The following is a 20,663-nucleotide window of genomic DNA, read 5'->3' on the forward strand; positions in this document are numbered from 1 at the left end:
ATCGATCGGCATTGTGTATTTCCAGCATTAGAAGCAGCAGTGGTATTGTGTTTGAAGCCAGCTGAGCAATGGTGCTACATTTTTGCAGATATTCTGATCTGAATAGAGCTTGAGCCTGCATTCAGATTGTTTAGAGGGAGGAAAAGATACAGTGGGACCATGCTAGCAGCTCTAGTGTCAAGATAATTCACCCTTTAGTTTATACGGTATGAAAACATATGGAATTGTTCTGAAGTACCCTGCGATCCTAGGCCGTCTTTGTCAAGTGACCCACTGTTCACCTTGAAGGACTACTGTAGGGGGGTTGGGGGAAAAGACTGGAACTTACCCGGGGCTTCTAATGGCCCCCCACAGACGTCCTGTGCCCGCGCAGCCACTCACCGATGCTCCGGTCACCGCCTCCAGTTCACTTCTGCAATTTCCGACTTTAAAGTCGGAAAACCACTGCGCCTGCGTTGCCGTGTCCTCGCTCCCGCTGATGTCACCAGGAGCGTACTGAGCAGGTGCAGACCATACTGGGCCTACGCAATGCACTCCTGGTGATGTCAACGAGGGTGCGGCTGCGCAGGCGCAGTGGTTTTCCGACTTTAAAGTCAGAAATTCCAGAAGTGAACCAGAGGCGGGGATCGGAGCATCGGTGAGCAGCTGGATGGGCACAGGATGTCTGCGGGGGACCGTTAGAAGCCCCGGGCAAGTTCAACTCTCTTTCCCCGACCCCCCTACAGTATGCCTGAAGTAGAGGGATATGGAGGCTGCCATATTTATTTCCTGTAAAAATGACGCACTAAAGGCAGAGGCTCAGCAGGACTGCAATGCAATCTGCATTGTTGAAAATTAAATTTTCAAATGAAAGTATGTCAACCTCGACATCCCTCTCTCTCTTCAAGCTAAAACATTTTTTTTTTAAATCTATTCAAAATACAGAATATGATAAATTGACAAGTGCTGAGAAAAATAACTTGCACCTCTGATGGATTTTGAGACAAAATATGCAGCCAGTGTAACAATGTGAGCTCTTGACTTTAACAAAACACCCCTGTGCTGTCTTTACGTTGTAATTGCTCCGTGCGTAAAATTTCAAAAACCTGCTGAAAATTCCTCTTCCCTGCTGTGCTAATAGCCAGTGGATGCGGGTCTAGTGCTGCTCTGTACGCCGGTGATTGTGGTGTGGCTGGTAATTGCATACCGATGGACAAAGCTGGTTGTTCTGATGTAGCTACGGCCTCTGCCGGTGGGCAGGGCTGCACACAAGCAAGCTTGGTTTGTGCATATATATAACCATCTAAAAAGAAGGTTTAAGTTATGAGGTGATAGTAATGAAGTGGGAACAATTTATAATAACTGAAGCAAACACTCATTAGTTAGGGAATTGATCGTGTGCCAACACGACAATCATTAACTTGGGTTACATGGGCAGAGATCATTGTCTAAGCGAGGAAGTAAGACAGAATTGTTACTTAGTTATATGTTCATCATGTTCAACCAGAAAATAACGCTAGCCCTGGTTTGAACTCGGCCATGTTGGACTATAGAGACGTCCTTTTTTGTTTGGGGGGCTTAGCTTACACATGTCACTGCCTGAGCCAATGCGCTCCACTGGAGTTCCACATCACTCCCATTCTTCCTACTTCCGGGTTGAAGGAGGAAGCAAAGAAGTGACGTGGAATGTGAATGGAGCGCACACGCTGCGTAATATGTTGGCACTTTATAAATACAATAAATAATTGGCTAAGGTGGCGGCATGGGTAAGTTAACAACCTGATCTGCCGCGGGCAGTGTTGTCTTATTTAAAGTTTATGGTGCCCATACACAAATCAATAAAAATGTTCGATTTTCCTGTTTATTCGATCTAAATCGAATAAAAAAATGAATTTTTTTTTTTCGATCAAGAAATTCGAACGATTATTCCGTTTTTTCGAGAAAAATCTGATCGGACATGCTGGAAAAATCTTTATATTCGATCTAACGGTATAATCGAACTAAATTATCTAATCAGAAAAAATCAAAAATTGTACCATGTATGGCCACCTTTAGATTATGAGTAACTACTCGTAGTGCACAACACTATTCCCTCCAGAGCTGTAGGAGGCATTAAGACAGCTGAAAGTCTGTGGTTCTGTGAGGAGCAGAGCATTGTCATAGGATTGCTGTGGCATATTTTTGGCGAGTGTATAATTGGCTCACCAGTCAACCCCCCCCCCCCCCCACACACACACACACTCTTCCCTGTGGGAGGGAGCTGGGATGTCAGGACAGGTTGAAGCACAAAAAAATTGATTTTTGCTTACCTGGGACTTCCTCCAATCCCTGGTAGTGTGTTAGGTCACTGGGCGTCCTCTGGGTCACCTCCATTGCGCCACTGCCAGCTCCGAAATATCTGCGATTGGAACTTCAGTCTGGCCTACTGGTCATGCGCAGTCACATTCGCGCTTCAGTCGCCAGGCACTTAATTCTTGATTGTGAGGACAGAAGCAGTCTGCTTGGCTAGGGAATTGGATTATTTTATTTATTTATTGTATTTATAAAGCGCCAACATATTACGCAGCGCTGGACATTAGTTTAAGTTAGACAATATTTAGGGGTGACATACAGCAATATGACAATACAGGAATAAAAGAAAACCAGATCACACAGCACCGTAATGAGTACAAGGTAATGCTTAGTCAGTCACTGGAGGGGAGCATGGAGATTAGGCAAGTTAGGATTGCATGTATACACTGGGTAAAAGCAACATGACATAAATTAATAAATAAATAAAAACTATGTTTCACAGCCCTGTAAAAGAGAGCACAGGCTACTGGATGACAAGCTCATTGCTGACCTGTAGTTACGTCATAGGACAGCTCGGTTCCTGGGGCTGGAATGGTTTTTGTTCCACAGATAACGGCCACATCTGACGGTAGCAATACCCGAGCCAGTAGTTCAGCTTTCCCCGAGCTCTCTGCACCTGTTGTGATTGTGCTCGATCTGCTGTCTGAGAATTCTGCTGGAAATGGCGCATGTGATAATTGCACGGCTCGCATCTCCAAAGTGTGCCGTCATCACGTCAGACATTTCAACTGAAAATGTCAAGTATTGCAAATGAGAGGGTTCCTTGCCAGTTTTCTGATTACTGGGTGGATGTGAGCTCTCCTTACTCTGCAGCAGTAACAATACATCACTGTGTACAGCTTTAGAAGTTGGGCAGACTGGTGTGATTTCTCCATTAGAAGAGAAATGTGAAAGCTCATGAAATATCTGCACCAATATCCGCTGCTTAAAGTGGATCTGAACTCTTGCACAGGGCAGACGGAAAACCTAGAGAAATGCCCCATGTATATATTTAGACAGTTTAGCCTGCCTAATTCCCCCTCATCTGTAACTAATCACCACTGTAATTTGATCTCTGTCTCATCAGAGCAGATCATTTTTACACACTGGATGCTAACCCTGTGTCTGCTTCCATGAAAGCAGGAAGAAGACACACTGCCGATTTATTGCAGGGTTTGTATCAGCTGTAACAAAGAAATGTTTTTCTTTAAAAGTTATGATGCTGTTGCTAAACTTTTAGAGCAGAGAGGAAGTTCTGAGTTCAGGTCCGCTTTAACAATTTACGATGAACGTGTGTTAAAGTACAGCAAGCAATGGGCAGCGCTCACAGGCTGCAAGTGAAGTGAATGCCCAGCCCCTTGAGGCTAAATACACACCTTGAATACAAATCCGATGCAAATTATGTGCTAACACTAATCTAAATTCTAAACTTTGAATGCAAGCTGACACATATGGAGGAAGCTAGCCTGAAGTATACTTACATTTTGTACAGCAGAAGGAAATGACCTGAAGTGAGAGGGTTATGGAGGCTGCCATATTTATTTCCTTTTCAACATTGCACATTGCCTGGCTGCCCTGCTGATCATCTGCCTCTAATACTTTTAGCCATAGACCCTGAACATGCATGGAACAGATCAGGTGCTCTGACTGACATCTGACTGGGTTTGCCTAATGCTTGTTTCAGGTGTGTGATCCAGATAGTACTGATGCCAGAATGATCAGCAGGGCTGCCAGGCAACTTGTATTGGTTAAGCTCCATGGATCTCTCACGTAGGTGTACTTTGAAGGTTTCCTTTGGCAGCAGTTTGGTCATTTTTGATTTTATTGAAGTGAGGAAGTAATTACTAAGTTTGGCCAGTGTCGAGCTTTGCAACTATTGCATGGGTCACATCACACTATAGCAAGAGTGGAGGGATGGTAAATAAGACGTAATCTGATTAAAAAAAAAGAAAAATGTAAATATGTCTAGGTGGTCTTGGATTCACTTTAAAAAACATTACCATGGCGCCGTACATATGAGTTCACGTGAACTGCTGATTATTTGTTTTCTCAGCAACGCTTGCCGTGATCTGATGGGCCCCTGATAAGTCATCAGATATACAGGTTAAACTTGAAAAATTGGAATCCCATGCTAGACGCATGCAATAATTTGCATTATAATTTGCATACCATAACACAAACATTCACATATGGAAAAACTAAAGTTTGCTTTCTTAAAACAGAAAGAATTTGCGATAATTCAGGTTGGAGTGAGCTTGAGATGTATCCCACAATGCATCACTGCTGAAATATGCAAATTAACCATTGTTACCCTTAGAAGGTAAACACACCTCCAGAACCGCTGGAATGCAATGATGTGTCAGCTCGCTGTACAAATTAACAAGCTGACACATCATTGCATTCCAGCGGTTCTGGAGGTGTGTTTAGCTTCTAAGAGCAACAATGGATCATTTGCATATATTCAGCAGTGATGCATTGTGGGAGAAATCTCAGAGCTCACTCCAACCTGAATTATCGCAAATTCTTTCTGTTTTAAGAAAGCAAACTTTAGTTTTTCTTAGCATTTTAGTAAGGGGGCTTTTAGGACCATTGCAGCCCCTCACACATTCCAATGAGTTCTGGTTCACCATGAGCTTGCTGGTTAGTCTGTACATATGGAAAAAGAAATGCAAAATTGAATATTCTTGTTCAAATGTGGACTTAGGCCCTGGGTCTCACGGGCGTCGTGGGGTGTCTCGCTGAAATGCTTTTTTGCATTCAGCAGCTTATGGGTTTGCAGGAAATGACGGTAATTGACGGTACCGGCAGTGTCCATTCATTTGTATGTCCATTCATTTTACAGTTTAGAGGTCATAATAAGCATGCCAGGAATTATCAGCCAATTCCATTTACCTCCCACTGCTCTGTTTATTCTTACCCTGTGTTGCAGGCATCCCAATCAGAAATGTTTCTGCTGTAATAAATCTTCTCTCAGGCAGCCTGGCTCTATTTGGTACATTGCAGATAAGAAGAAAGCTTGTCATCAGCCCTCCCACATTCCTGCTCTTCACTGATTGGCTGAGGGCAGTTCAGTGTGACACAAGGCTGAAATCTGATCTTGCTTAGCTCACATGTTTGCAAAGCAAGCTAGCTATGGCAGCAGATTCTAGGGGAAAGAAAGTAAGGGAGGAAATTATATCAGTATTTGCTTCAGTCAGACGGAATCCAGAATGCCATCTGTGCCATCTTGAAACAGAATTCTCTTTATTTACTATATAACATTCACTGAAATCTAAACATGGACTGTACAATGCATATGCTATGTAGGTAGAACAAATATTTACTTGTGTTTTTTTTTCTGGTATACTATGGCTGACCCTGCTGCCTTAAAGCGGAATATAACCCTGCATTTCAACTTTGCTCTTATTTACAGCATATTATATGCAAAAAGCATTTTTTTTTACTAGACCAGCATTGGAAGGGTTACACACAGACGTTTCAAGTTCCATGGAGAGATATGCAGAAGTTCAGATTGTTACATTCTATGTATCTATTGATAAACAGTTACACACTCTTTGGCTGTCCTCCAAGCTCCTTCTCAGTGAGAGAGATGAGTCACATTCAACACTTAGATACATTTATGTAAACAAAATGTATCTTTTTCAGGTTCCGATGCGTCTGCAGAAATCTCAAGGAACTTTAAATCCCTGTGTAACCCTTCCAATGCTGGTCTAGTAAAAAAAAAAATGCTAGTTGCATATAATATACTGTAAATAATGTTTTAAGCAGGCCATACACTGGCTCGATTCCCGGCCGTTTCGACAGCAGATTCGATCCTGGGATCGAATCTGCTGCCAATCGTTCGCGGTAAACGTAGCCGCCGATGCGATTTCCTCCCGAAATCGGAGCGGTCCGTCGATCGCGCCGTGCGGGAAATTACCCTCGATCGCCCGCGGGTAAAGTGCGCATCGCTAGCGGCGGCCGATTCGATCAAGTATACATTACCTGAGGCTGGCTCCCGGGCGTCTTCTCCGTGCTGCACGGCTCTGTTCCGGCTCCATCCATCCCGGCGCTTCCTGTGTCACTGCAGTGACCAGGAAGTTCAAATAGAGGGCGCTCTATTTGAACTTCCTGGTCACGGAGTAACACAGGAAGCGCCGTAATGGAACCGGAACAGAGCCGTGCAGCGCGGAGAAGATGCCCGGGAGCCAGCCTCAGGTAATGTATACGGGGGGGGGGGGGGCAGGCGGCAGGAGCAGCTCAGCAGATGGTGAATCGGTTTCAGGCTGAAATCGATTCACAATCTGTTTGCAGTAAAGGCAGCCATACGATCCCTCTCTGATCAGATTCGATCAGATAGGGATCTGTAAGCTGGTCGATCTAATGGCACATCGACCAGTGTATGGCCACCTTAAGAGTAAAGTTGAAATGCAGGGTTATATTCTGCTTTAAGTGATGTTGTGATCCCTCAGCCCTGCAATTAAGTCACTTAATTCTGTACTGTACTTAGCATTACAGCAATCCTCCGAGTTTACACGATGTGATATAACCGTGCAAAGCAGCCCTATGCCCAGTCCGCCTTACAATTCATGCCAGACAATTCATGCCAGACAAGCTACTTGGAGCAGTCCTCTGGGCAGAGCATTGCCGCAGGATAACAAGCTAATCACCCATTCATGGATGAGATAAGCACAAACATGCGCTGAGAGGTAGCCTATTGATTACGCAGCACATCTGGTCCGCTCGTGGGGTGTGCAGGGCTCCCAATTCATTACACAGCGGAGCTCGTCTCAGGGGCTGATGAAGACGTTTCTGCCACTCCTCACGTGCAATTAAACTGTTCTCCAAAACGAGGAGCTTCTCCTTATCTCTGTGTCCATTCCAGCGAGCCGAGCTAAACTCCTCTCCGCTCCTAGGATAGGTCATCTAAAGAAACTCACACAGAGCGAGTTTAATAAGCTGTAAGCCCATTTTATTTAAAACCTATTACCTCTCCCCCCCCCCCCCCCTTCCCTTTGCGCGCTAAAAATCATTGGCCTGTTCTCATTAATTATATTGTTCAGCAATAAATCTAACTTACCCTAGCGAGGTGCGGTGAATGGCAGGCCCATTGCTCGAGCTTAGATCGATTCCTTGTTGGCATGTGTTTGCAATAGCGTTGGCAGCCAGCCCCTCGATGGTGGCAGGATGCCATGCGCTTCACACCGAGTTTTAATCTTTTAATAAAAATATAAAGAGCATGACTAAATACTAATTTGCCTCCCCGCTGACTCGCGAGTCGTCTACCACTTTGATTCAGTTAGCTCAGCAGAGGCGCTTTATCCCGAAACGTAGACGCGATCGCTCTCAGCTGTGCAGCTCAGTGCGAATATGTACAGTAAAATACATTTCATTTATAGCTCAAAATAGGGGGCAACTTAAAATGTCACCATTTAGCTTCTTAATACGAGTTTACCGGGAGGCGCGGTGCAGACGGCAGAGTACTTGAGAAAGCGGCGGGGCAGACGCCAGGTTACAGCCTGCAGAAGAGGCATTAATGGCCCCTAAAAGCGTGCATTTCCACAGCGCGGCTGCTCAGTAAGCTACCATTTCTATGCGGGATTAGGTTTTGTTGCGTCGTTTTGGGTTTTTTGAAAAGAAAAGCGAAAATGGAGTTCTTTAGCGCCTTTTTCAGCACTTCTGAATAGGTTATTGATTCATGCGTCTGCAGAACGATCACGTTTCCTGCGAAGGCGTAACAGTGCTTTGCATATGTAGGATCTTATTTCTTGCATCCAGACATTTATTTTAAAGAGGAACGGTCGCAAAAATCGCAAAAATCTTTATATTTAAAACACATACAAATAAGAAGTACATTTCTTCCAGAGTAAAATGAGCCATAAATGACTTTTCTCCTATGTTGCTGTCACTTACAGTAGAGAGTATAAATCTGACATTACCGACAGGTTTTAGGCTAGTCCATCTCTTCATGGGGGATTCTCAGCATGGCCTGTATTCTTTATAAAGACATTCCCTGAAAAAGATTTATACAAAGATGCTGACCAGCCTCCCTGCTCACCGTACACTTTTTTGGCAGTTGGACGGAGCAACTGCCATTCACTAAGTGCTTTAAAAATTAAGAAAACCCCAAGAACCCCCTATTAGAAGATGAGTTAGTCCAAAATCTGTCGGTAATGTCAGATTTCTACTAACTGTAAGTGACAGCAACATAAGAGAAAAGTAATTTATGGCTCTTTTAACTCTGGAAGAATCGTACTTCTTATTTGTATAAGTTAACGTGTATTTTATCTTTTTAAGATTTGTGACAGAGGTCCTTTAAAGAGGAACTTTAGCGAAAAGAGGGGGAAAATATATCAATACATTGCAAAGTGAGAAGTTAAAAAAGAAGAGATCAAGAAATGATTGATGTTCGCCATGTAATTTGTTCAGCCTGCACGTCATCATCTTTACTACTGGCAGACATAGAAAAAAAACAAACAAACCAGAGAGCACCAACTGCCACTCTCTCTAACCACACCCCCTAACTATGCAGTAGGCAAAAAGGTTATTTTTATAGGTATGCACAGAGGGAGATACTGGTTGCTTGGCAGTTGGAAACCGCTGTTATTTCCCTCAGTGCAACAAGGCAGACAGGAAAATTGTCAGGACTATGGTCGTGACATCACACTGTGGGAGGGGTTTCACCACATCAGCCATACAGAGCCCCCTGATGATCTATTTATGATTTAGGCTAGGTCCACACTAAGCAAGGTTGCAGGACGGACGCTGCAAACTGATCAGTTTTCAAAAAAAGTGCATCAGTTTTGCATCAGTTTCCGTTCAGTTTTTTACCCCAAAAAACGGACAGAAAACGTCTCTATCATTAGGACGGTAGTGGGAGGGTTTTTGGGCCAATAATAAAGTTCAGGCTATCCGTTTTTTCATCCGGTTTTGGTGCTATTTTGCCTGTGGAGATGGAGTTGCGGTTTCCCATTGCTTTTCACTACCCATCCGTGTATCCGTGGTGCGTAAAAATGCAGCAATTCCGGACCTTCCGTTCAGGTTTTAAAAACGGGTCCCTGCAAACGCAGACGGATCCGTTTTTTTCTTGGGCGAGGACGGCTGCTATTTTTAACATTGGTATCCGGGACTCCGTTTTTCATCAGGGCTCAAAAACGCAGCCACGGATACGTTTCCAGACCTAGTGTGGACTAGGCCTTATTCAAGAAAAGTTAAAGAAGGAAAGGGGGTTATCAACTACTGATGGGGATGACGTTCAGGGCTTGTTTCCACTGTTGCGACGCGATTCGCCGGCATTCCGACGCTTGTAAAAACGCATGCGGATGCGTTTCTGCATGCGTTTTTACCCGCGATTTCGCGTGCGATTTCGCATGGCAGGGTGCCATGCGAAATTAACCATGACACTGCCAGGGCAAAATAACATTGGAAAAGGTGCGAAATCGCACGTGAATCGCGGGTAAAAACGCATGTAAAAAACGCATGCGTTTTTACTATTAAATACATTAGCGGCGATTCGCACGGATTCCCGACGCAGGCGAAATCGTTGCCTCTTTTGTGCGTTTTTTTCTCCGCAACAAAAAACGCACAACGCCACCGCAGGAGTGGAAACAGCCCCATCCACTCACATTACATGTGCGAATCCGCATGCGTTGGACGCATGCGGATTCGCGATAGTGGGAACGAGCCCTCAATCTTTGGTTACAGTTCCTCTTTAAAGTGTATTTCCAGTGCTAGAGATAAGTCTATGGTGCTGGAACTTCCATTCCTCATGAGGAATGGTTACCTCTCCCCTTTGTAAAACCTGTTTGATACTTGATTGTGGTATTATTGGTGTGTTTTTTGTTGTTGTACTTTTTTTTTTTTTTTTTTAATACCGAGATGATGACTATTTTGATCAGCTTTATCAGTTGGTTTGGGTCCACTCTATTGCAGCCACAATATGGACGGTGTCCATGGATCCAATGTATGATCTGATTGCAGTTTCTGTATGTAGTCGTGCAGGATACGATCCCTGAGTTTTGCTACCACAATGGACATCTGTGAACAGATCTTATAGTTCACATAGGATCCGTTCAGATGCCTTTTTTTGGTACACGGTCTGATTTTGCCTGACGTGTAAACCTAGCTTAAAGCGGACCTGAACTCAGAACTTCCTCTCTGCTCTAAAATATACGCAACAGCATATTAACCTTTAAAGAAAAACATTCACATCCTTTTTACAGCTAATATAAATCCCGCAATACATCTGCAGTATGTCTACTTCCTGCTTTTATGGAAGCAGACACATTGTTAACATCCTGTGTGTACAAATTAACTGCTCTGCTGAGGCAGTCAGCTGACACAGCTGAGAGAACAAATTACAGTTGTGATTAGTTACAGATGAGGGGGAATTAGACAGGCTGAACTTTCTAAATACACACAGGGTGCATGTCTCTGTTGTCTTTCTGTCCTGTGCAAGAGTTCAGGTCCACGTTTAAAGAGAACTTATGTCCACTTGTTTATGGAGCAAGACTAAACTGTGGTTTTGGAGGGAACCTGTATTAGCGCTATATTTTCACTCAAGATTAGCGTGTGTGATCATTTCAGAATGAGAATCTCTAGCATTTGTGCGCCTCACGTTTAAACAATGAATCGCATGCCAGTATTTTGCTGCTTTATTAAAACGAAGCTTTAAAAGTGGTATTAAAAACGTGTAATCACAATTTAGCTTAAAGAAAACCTGAACTGAAAATTAAAAGTCAAAATAAGCATCCACAAGTCATACTTACCTTCTATGTAGTCTACTCCTCAGGGTCTTTCTCCTCTCCCGCATCCTGTTTGTTCACTGTGATCAAGGGAATTTTCCGTCCTCCATTTTGAAAATGGCCATTACCCATAACAGCTTTCTGGTCAGCACACAGTTAAACTGTAACATCGCCCACTTGAGCCATAGGGAAACATGGACATTACCTGGTACATCAGTTTTCCTCTCAGCTATAACTGACAGCAACTGATATTTTACTGACAGCAACTGATATATTTCAGATCTGACAAAATATTGTCAGAACTGGAAGGGATTATTGTCAGAAGAAAATGGTGAGCTTCTGAGAGGAACTGATGGCAAGGTAACTATGTAATGTTCATTTGAAGTTACCTCATGTGTTTATTTTAAATATTTTTACTCAGTACAGGTTCTCTTTAAGGACTAAAACGTGGGCAGTTTGTTGTGTAGTAGTCATGTGGTGTTTCTCCCCTTGATAGCTGTTGGAAGGCAGTATTGTGTGGCACAAAGGGTCTACAAGAAGGGTTAAATGTCAGTCAGTTATGCACTTAAAGTCCGTCGGGGCACAAGATCAGGTTTGGCTCTTTGTTTTAAATGTTATTGAGCTTTTGCAATGTGGCAGCTTAACGGATATATTGTGCAGATGGCAATCCATTATTCCCTGCCTGTCTTCCTGTGACTGCATTCACGTGGAACCTTAGAAAAATACAAACTGGCTCTATTGTGTGGGCCATTCCCAAAGGTGCGGGCCTAAGATCATGTAGCCCTTCTTATCTGAGAAGGCCTGACCATGCAAGGAGGAGAGAGAGAGAGAGAGAGCCCCAGGCCTTACTCTAATTACTGTTAAAGACACGTACTGCTTGGGCAGCACGGTGGCGTAGTGGTTAGCGCTCTCGCCTTGCAGCGCTGGGTCCCTGGTTCGAATCCCAGCCCGGTCAACATCTGCAAGGAGTTTGTATGTTCTCCCCCTGTGTGTGTGGGTTTCCTCCGGGCACTCCCGTTTCCTCCTACATCCCAAAAAACATACAGATAAGTTAATTGGCTTCCCCCCAAATTGGCCCTAGACTACAATACATACATAGACATATGACCAGGGCTGTGGAGTCGGAGTCGGGGCAATTTTGGGCACCCGGAGTCGTTGATTTCATAAACTGAGGAGTCGGGAGTCGGATGATTTTTGTACAAAATCAACAGCCCTGTTAAGTATTAGACTAAGGAGTTGGAGTCGGGGCCATTTTGGGTATCCGGAGTCGGAGTTGGAGTCGCAGTCGGGGTTTCATAAACTGAGAAGTCAGAAGATTTTTGCACCGACTCCACAGCCCTGCATATGACTATGGTAAGGACTAGACTGTGAGCTCCTCCGAGGAACAGTTAGTGACAAGACTATATATATGCTATGTACAGCGCTGCGGAAGATGTTGGCGCTATATAAATTCTAAATAATAATAATAATGAGTTTTTTTCCCCCAGCACAGTGTCCTGTAAGCTGGGCCTAGGTGCTCTGTTAATACAGGGCCTGTCCTGCTTCTTATCCCTGTCAGTGCTGTAGCTTCTTCAATAGATAAGTTCTCTCCCTCCATTCTTTCCTTCTCCTATCTTTCCCCCTCTCTCTCCCACCTTCTCTTTCTCTCCCTCACTAACTCTTACTCCCCATTCTTTCTGCCTCTCTCCGTCCTTGAACCTCACCATTCTGGTATACTGGGAAGCCTAGAACAGCATACCGGGGCATTTGGATGCAAGAACACCATACTAGGAAGCAAGGACCTCATACTGGGGCCCTGGGAAGCAGCAACGCCATACTGGGCCACTGGGATCAGGGACATCATACTGGAAAGCAGGGACCCCACCCCATACTGGGAATCAAGAACCCCACACTGGGGCACTGGGATGCAAGGACCCCATACTGGGATGCAAGGACCCCATACTGGGGCACTGGGAAGCAGGGACACCATACTGGGAAGCAAGCACCCCATACTGGGGCCCTGGGAATCAGGGACACAATACTGGGAAGCAAGGACCCCATACTGGGGCACTGGGATCAGGGACACCATACTGGGAAGCAAGGACCCCATACTGGGGCACTGGGAATCAGGGACACCGTACTAGGGCACTGGGAAGCAGGGACACCATACTGGGAAGCAAGGACCCCATACTGAGGCACTGGGATCAGGGACACCGTACTAGGGCACTGGGAAGCAAGGACCCCATACTGAGGCACTGGGGTGCAAGGACTCCATACTGGGAAGCAAGGACCCCATACTGGAGCACTGGGATGCAAGGACTCCATATTGGGGCACTGGGGTGCAAGGACACCATACTGGGAAGCAAGGACCCCATACTGGAGCACTGGGGTGCAAGGACTCCATCCTGGGGTACTGGGAAGCAAGGACCCCATACTGGGGCACTGGGGTGCAAGGACTCCATCCTGGGGTACTGGGAAGCAAGGACCCTATACTGGGGCACTGGGAGGCTTGAAGTTCACTTTATACAACCTTATGCTGCGTACACACGTTGCAATTTCCCGTGCGATTTGCGGGATCGATTTGATTGATTTGATTATTTCCAACTATGTTATTGGGAATATCAAAGCTCACTTTAGAAGTGAAAGGGGATTTTGGGTCAGAGACCTTCAGATGTGTCATTCTTTCCTCACCGCCGTGTTTTGGAAAAGCAGAACTGGGTACACACGCTGCGATTTCCCGCACGATTCACGGGATTGATTCGATTATTTCCAACATGTTCGATTGTGTTTCAATGGATACAGCCGTTGATTTTGCATACTTAATATGCAAAATCGACGGCTGTATCTATCGAAACACGATCGAACATGTTGGAAATAATCGAATCGATCCCGTGAATCGTACGGGAAATCGCAGCGTGTGTAACCAGCATTAGACCTGATCCCACTGGCTCTTTGTACAAGAGGTGAGTAAACCGTCCTCAGCACAAGGTCTGAATGGTGAAGTAATCACATGCGGTAGTTCTGCTTTTCCAAAACACGGCGGTGAGGAAAGAATGACACATCTGAAGGTCTCTGACCCAAAATCCCCTTTCACTTCTAAAGTGAGCTTTGATATTCCCAACTACATAGCTCCAGGCCTCCTGCCAAGCTCTCTCCAGGCCGGCCTGCACAGCTCTGAATCATTTCCCTCTTATTCCTAAAATTGTGGAGCTAAAGTTAGAAAGCGCATGTTTGCCCATTTTGAATTGGATAACCAACCCCCGCCTTAGTTCTTTGTATTGTATGTGACGTGACTTCATCCAGGCAGTATAATTGCAGTGCATGTAACATTTCAGGGCTGCTAAGAAGCGTGTCTGTAGGGAAGAGGCAAACAGTTGTGAAGTTTAATAAGCTGTGGTTCTAACAGACATTTAATAGTCTCATGAAAGGTCTCCAGGGAGACGGAAGCCAAGGGTCAGTTAACTATCAAAATTGCTCCTGATATTTAATAGGGCAATTTTTTGTGTAAGGAGAAGAGGCCCATCTGTTGTAGAGTTTCTGGTGAGTTTTTTTTTTTTTTTTTTTTTAAGATCTCCAGACTTTTTTCTTTTCTTTTTTTAATCCAAAAAGCTGAGCGTAGTTTATGAAAAGTATTAAAATGCATAAAGTAAAACTCCACAAGGCATTAAGTGGACGTATTCCCCAAGTTATGTGGTTCAGCTCATTTTAAACACCATATTTTCTTTGCAAAGACCACTTATAGAGGACCTGTAGTGACGTATAGTAGAGAGCATTAGAGTATTCAGGATACCCACTTTTACATTAAATATCTTGGTTTTAGAATCAGCAACGCTGCTTTATGGTGCTGTATATTGGTATGTACCCCGCCCTCCAACTGAGACTTAAGGCCCTAACCCACCTTGCGATTTTCCCAACCGGTAATTTTTTGAGCACAGATCGGTTGATTCCGCGATCTCACAACCTGGGTACAGGCTCACAATCAGGCAAACGTTGTTTAGCGGCATGCAGCGATAATGACCGTCACGGCTGATCGGACCTTTAAGATCCCCAATGACTCCCCCGCAAGGTACTGCGATCTCTTGAAGTCTCGTTCACATCTGACGTGTAACCGTGTATATCCACCGGCTGGGAGATGGATTGTGGAGCGCTCGTAGTCAGGGAAACGTTGCTAAATCCATCTTCCTTCATTGCGAGGTGAGTATTAACCTTTATGTTATTATGCCGATTCAAACTCCCCCCCCCTCCTCCCCCCCCCCCCCCCTCCCCCCCGAACATTCCGCAGAGATCACCTGCCAGTACTAAAGTTTTGGCGGTCTGTGATAAATTTCAGAAAGTAAATTGAGGAGAGGAAAGATTTTACAATGGGCAGACACTGATTAAATAATGAATTAATATTGTAAATAAACAGCTGTATTCATTGTTATTTTGGTTACGTTTACACTTTAAAGGTGCCTGCACACCTTTGATGGATGTGGCCCGTCAGCAACCCAATCACCTTGGGTAACATCGCTGGGCCGGGCTGCGCAGACGCGAGTTAGCTGTGTAGCTGACGACGTGCTGTGTTGCTGTGCGGGGAGGCGGAGGGACGAGGGAGCAGTGTGGGCTTGGCAGCAGGGGGTGGGGAGTGGCGTGAACAATGAGATTGGCTGTCGCTGCAGGTAAGTTGATGCAACTGGTGAATCGCTTGCGGGTTGTGGTCGGGGGTCGCGAGCCTCTGTATACACACACCTGATTGTCTGCTGAGGCGGTCACTATCCGAGATCACCTGGCAGAACTAAAGATGTTGCTGTCTGTGATAAATGTCAGAATATAAATCGGGAAGAGGAAAGATTTTACAATGGGCAAACACTGACTAAATAATAATCTGTAAATTAATATTGTAAAAATAAGCTATTGTATTCATTCATTGTTTTACTACAGTACCGCTTTAGGCCTTTCTCGGCAATGTTTTGTAGCCGCCATCCACACCTCACATTCTCAGCCATGTGACTAGTACATTGGTACATCTTTGCATCCATACGTTAAATTGTTACTTCAGTGACTCTCAGGGTCGGTTCACTCCTAATCTGCTGAGCGGATCCATGAAAACTGATCCGATTTCTGTTTGAACAGATCAATTTCCATCCCTGTTCAGTTACTTCATTTCCGTTTTCCCATATCTCTCCCAGACCCCCATCACCAAAGTAAATTTTGCTGGCTAGAACAGTCCGTTTCTCATTGCCGGGATCCGTTTCTCATTGCCTCCCATGCAGTGCTTCAGCGTCCGTTTCCATTCCGCTGAGGACCAGAAAAATCGCGGCAGCACCTAACTTGCAGTCTGTTCAGCATAGTATGTGGAACAAATCTTTTCAAATGGACCAATATGAACGGATCCATTGGTTTATTGGATCCGTTGGCATCTGTTACGATCCATTCCGTTACTATCCACGACTGGACCGGTTTTATTTCCAGCGTGAATCACTCTAATACTGGATCTCTGTTTAATTTGAGTGCAGTAGCACATGAATGGTAGAGAGACTCCCTCTGCACTGAGCTGGCTGTGCCGCCTTTGCACGCTGCAGCATCACAGCCTTGTGCGCTCTCACATTTCAGGGCCGGGGCTAAGCATGTGCATGGCTGGAAACAAGTCGACTCTCAGCAAAGTAATCATTAGCCATCTGTTATTTTTCTTTTCATAATGTCACACAATATGCCAAATAACACAAACCCCTCACCATAATTATTGCGCTCTCCCTATTTGCTGAAATATGGCGAGCCAAACTTTCTGCAGCACTTTCCTGTAAGTTTTGTGACTTTATCCTCGCTTGTTTGTTTCAGAAGCATAAAGAAAAAGAAAAGCACAGACAGCGATCCAGAAAGCAAATGGAGCCATTGACGTCAATAGTCCCTTCTCTGACTGTGTCTTGTGAAAAGGTGAGCTGGGCTACTCTGCTGCGCCGTGTGCTATTTTAGACTGGGGCTTATTCACACAAGTGCTTGTGCATTTATTTTCCTAGTAGTTTTCCCCAAATACCATTACAATTAAAGCGGATCCGAGATGAAAAACTAACTATAACAAGTAACTTGTGTGTGTGTGTGTGTGTGTGTGTATGTATGTATATATATCTATATCTATCTATCTATATCTATCTATATATATATATATATAGATGTATATATATATATATATATATATATATAGATATAGATATAGATAGATATATATATAGATAGATATAGATCTTATCTAAAGTGTAAATAGTTTACACAGCAAATCTAGCTGCAAACAGCTTCAACAGTATATGATAATTTCTTCCTGTGATACAATGAGAGTGGCGATGTTCTATTCGTCACATTACACAGGCAAGCTGATCTGCATCTCCAGCCCTCAGCCTGTGAAAACTTCTCTCCCCTCTCCTCCTCCCTCTTCCCCTCTGCCTCTGAAATCTCTGGCTGGTAACCTCCTCCTGCCCAGACTGAGGTCCTGTAAGCCCTTGCTAAATGGATCTGAGAGTCCCAAGGCACTGGAGAAGCTGTGGGCGACGCTTGTTTACAGGGGCGTTTCTGGGAGATCTGGGCACCAAGAGGGAACGACTGTGCGGCGCGGCCATGCCGTGTAAAGTGGGCGTGGTCATAGGTGGGGCCAAATGTACTTGAACATAGTGGTGTAACTTGAATATATTCAATAGGCAATATTTCACATATATAAGCCCCTCACCTGGCTTCTGTCTTGCCTTCAGCTGGCTGGCCTGTGCGCTGTACTCGGCTGGTGGTGATGCTGTGCCGGCCTGGCTGACGGTGATGCTGTGCCGGCCTGGCTTTGCTAGGTGACTTGCTGGGGCTTTGCTGGGCTGGGAAATTTGCTGGGGGCATTGTTGCTGGTGGGCTGGAGGGCTTACTGGTGGGCTGGAGGCTTTACTTGGCTGTATGCTTTGCTGGGCTGGGACCAGGAGGCTTTGCTAGGCTGGGGGTTTACTTTGCTGAGGGCTCTGCTTTGCTGGGCTGGGGCTTTGCTTGGCTGTAGATAGGCAGCTTCCCCCAGCATCGGTTAGATGGGCAGCTTCCCCCAGTGTAGGTTAGATAGAGGGCTGTGGAGTCGGAGTTGGAGTCGGGGCAATTTTGGGCACCCAGAGTCGGAGTTTGAGTCGGAGTCGTTGATTTCATAAACTGAGGAGTCGGATGATTTTTGTACAAAATCCACAGCACTGTTAAGTATTAGACTAAGGAGTCGGAGTCTGGGCCATTTTGGGTACCTGGAGTCGGAAGATTTTTGTACCGACTCCACAGCCCTGGTTAGATAGGCAGCTTTCCCCAGTATAGATTATATAGGCAGCTTCCCCCAGTGTAGATTAGATAGGTAGGTTTCCCCAGGATAGGTTAGATAGGCAGCGTCCCCCAGTGTAGATTAGATAGGTAGGTTCCCCCAGCGTAGATTAGATAGGTAGGTTCTCCCAGTATAGGTTAGATAGGCAGCGTCCCCCAGTATAGATTAGATAGGTAGGTTCCCTCAGGATAGATTAGATAGGTAGGTTCCCCCAGCGTAGATTAGATAGGTAGGTTCCCCCAGCGTAGATTAGATAGGTAGGTTCCCCCAGCGTAGATTAGATAGGTAGGTTCCCCCAGCGTAGATTAGATAAGTAGGTTCCCCCAGCGTAGATTAGATAGGTAGGTTTCCCCCAGCGTAGATTAGATAGGTAGGTTCCCCCAGCATAGATTAGATAGGTAGGTTCCCCCAGCATAGATTAGATTGGCAGCTTCCCCTAGTGTAGGAGGGGGCACTGGGCGGAGCGGGGGGGGTGAGCGGGAAGTTAAAAACTCACCTGTCTTTGGAATGCCGCATGGACAGCTTCCATGTGCTTCCGGCTTCCTCCCCACGGCATCCCTTGCGTTGGTAACAGCGCCCCCTGTGATGTCATCACAGGGGGCGCTGTAACCAAGACGACGGACGCCGCGGGGAGGAAGCCGGAAGCACATGGAAGCTGTGCCTAAGGCGATCCGAAGACGGGTAAGTTTTTAACTGGAAAGTGTGGTTGACTAAATTATTGAGAATTATTTTTATTTTTTAAATAAAGTTCCAACATCGTCTGTAAAACTGAAAATAAACACTGAACTAAAACAAAAAAAATTACAATATCCATATTATCTATAGAAATATGTATTGCCAATTACCGAAAAAGCTCAGCATTGCTTTTCATGGTATCACATGATTAATGTAAACCTAAATTCATGTTTTGTTTTGTTTTTTTAAATAGGAGGGGGGAGACAATGTTGGAGAATTGGAGAGATTTCAGGATCAGTTTTATTTTGCCTGAGTATTGGTGAGATCAGGAAATGATGATTATGTGATAGAAAAATAAGCATTTAAATAGATAATAATCATCACACATATTCTGTTCACCTCCTGCGAGGTGGAAGGAAATGTAAACCCCCCCCCCCCAAAACGTGAAACTTCAGCATCCACGTGATGGGACAGCCACGCTATATCCGTGGCTTGTTCTCGGGGCTTAAACCGAAGACTTTACATAAAAAAAACAAGCCCCTTTCATATAAACACGTGTGGCAAAAATAGTTTATTTCCACAGAAGGTTTCCCAAAGCCCCAGCCTAATCCCGGCTTACCAATGTGCTGGGTGGTCAGCTATGTTAAGTGGCTTGCAAAGAAATTAAAACTCCTATGGGTTTTCAGCGTTATTCCGCACACCTGTGTCTGCCGGGAACAAGATACGGGGAACATCTGCAGGCACAAAGGGCCGCACAAACACACCAACTGAAAAACAAAACCACCAGCTGGAGGCGCTGGGCCGTGGCTAGGAATTTCTCCTGAATAGGCCTAAACAAAATAATCTAAGCGGTCAGAAGTCATGTTGCTGCCATGGCAGAGGTCATCGATGGCTTGCGTTGAAATTTTGGAGTGAGTGAAGAAAGGAAAGGAAGATGAATTATGTCGGGAATGTTTGCTTGTGTCTAGAAGAACATTTTTTTACCTCAGGTCGTCTTTCATTGTCCTGAGCCGCCTTGTCTGGCATTGCCACAGGTTACGCTGGTGAGGTTTGTGTGTCGCAGTCATGCGTTGGGGCGTTGATGGCCCCATAATACAGAGCTTGTAGAGGTACTTGAAGTAGCAGTTTTCATGGTGACATGTCCTCTGATTCATATGCAAGTTTTTGTGAAAAATTCAGTGACCCTAAACGTGTAGCAGTGAAAGGTATTCAAGTGCACTTGGTTGTCTTTGTGGCGTAGGCATAGTTTTGTGAACAAGTTTTTTGGAATGCGGCTGGTTTGTCTGGTAAGCATGACCATGGCATTTGTAAAGTCTCGTACACACACGATGAAAGTCTGCTGAGGTGGCCGATAAGGACAACCTCAGCCGGTAGTCAGGCGTGTGTTCAGAGGCCCTCTGACTGCCGCAAGCGATCCACCTGGTGTATCAACTTAGCCAAGCCATGGCTAACTGCTTTGTAAACGCCACTCCCCCGCGCAGAGCCGGATTTGTACTCTTTACCGTCCAAGGCCACTGTCACCAGCTGCCCCCCTTCAGTATAGGTAGAAGATGACCCATCCCCTTAGTATAGGTGACCAGGTGATTCCTCCCCCCTTCCCTCTAGTATAGGTAGACTAGGGATCCTCCCCCCAGTATAGGTAGCCAGATGACCTCTCCCCCTTTCCCTCCAGT

The 20,663-nt window shown here is 45.2% G+C and overlaps 1 protein-coding gene across 5 annotated transcripts in view; it reads left to right on the forward strand.

Annotated features, from left to right (window-relative positions):
* Window positions 1-20,663, forward strand: part of MLLT10 (MLLT10 histone lysine methyltransferase DOT1L cofactor) — a 259,169-nt gene that overhangs the window by 112,096 nt on the left and 126,410 nt on the right. For 3 of the 5 annotated variants that reach the window (XM_068235604.1, XM_068235601.1, XM_068235605.1), the window contains one exon: window positions 16,830-16,925. In XM_068235604.1, the coding sequence (XP_068091705.1) occupies window positions 16,830-16,925 (96 nt within the window). The remainder of the gene's footprint in view (window positions 1-16,829; window positions 16,926-20,663) is intronic. The other 2 variants (XM_068235602.1, XM_068235606.1) reach the window with 1 other exon arrangement.

The sequence above is a fragment of the Hyperolius riggenbachi genome, chromosome 5 (assembly GCF_040937935.1).
Source record: "Hyperolius riggenbachi isolate aHypRig1 chromosome 5, aHypRig1.pri, whole genome shotgun sequence".
NCBI classification, from domain to species: domain Eukaryota; kingdom Metazoa; phylum Chordata; class Amphibia; order Anura; family Hyperoliidae; genus Hyperolius; species Hyperolius riggenbachi.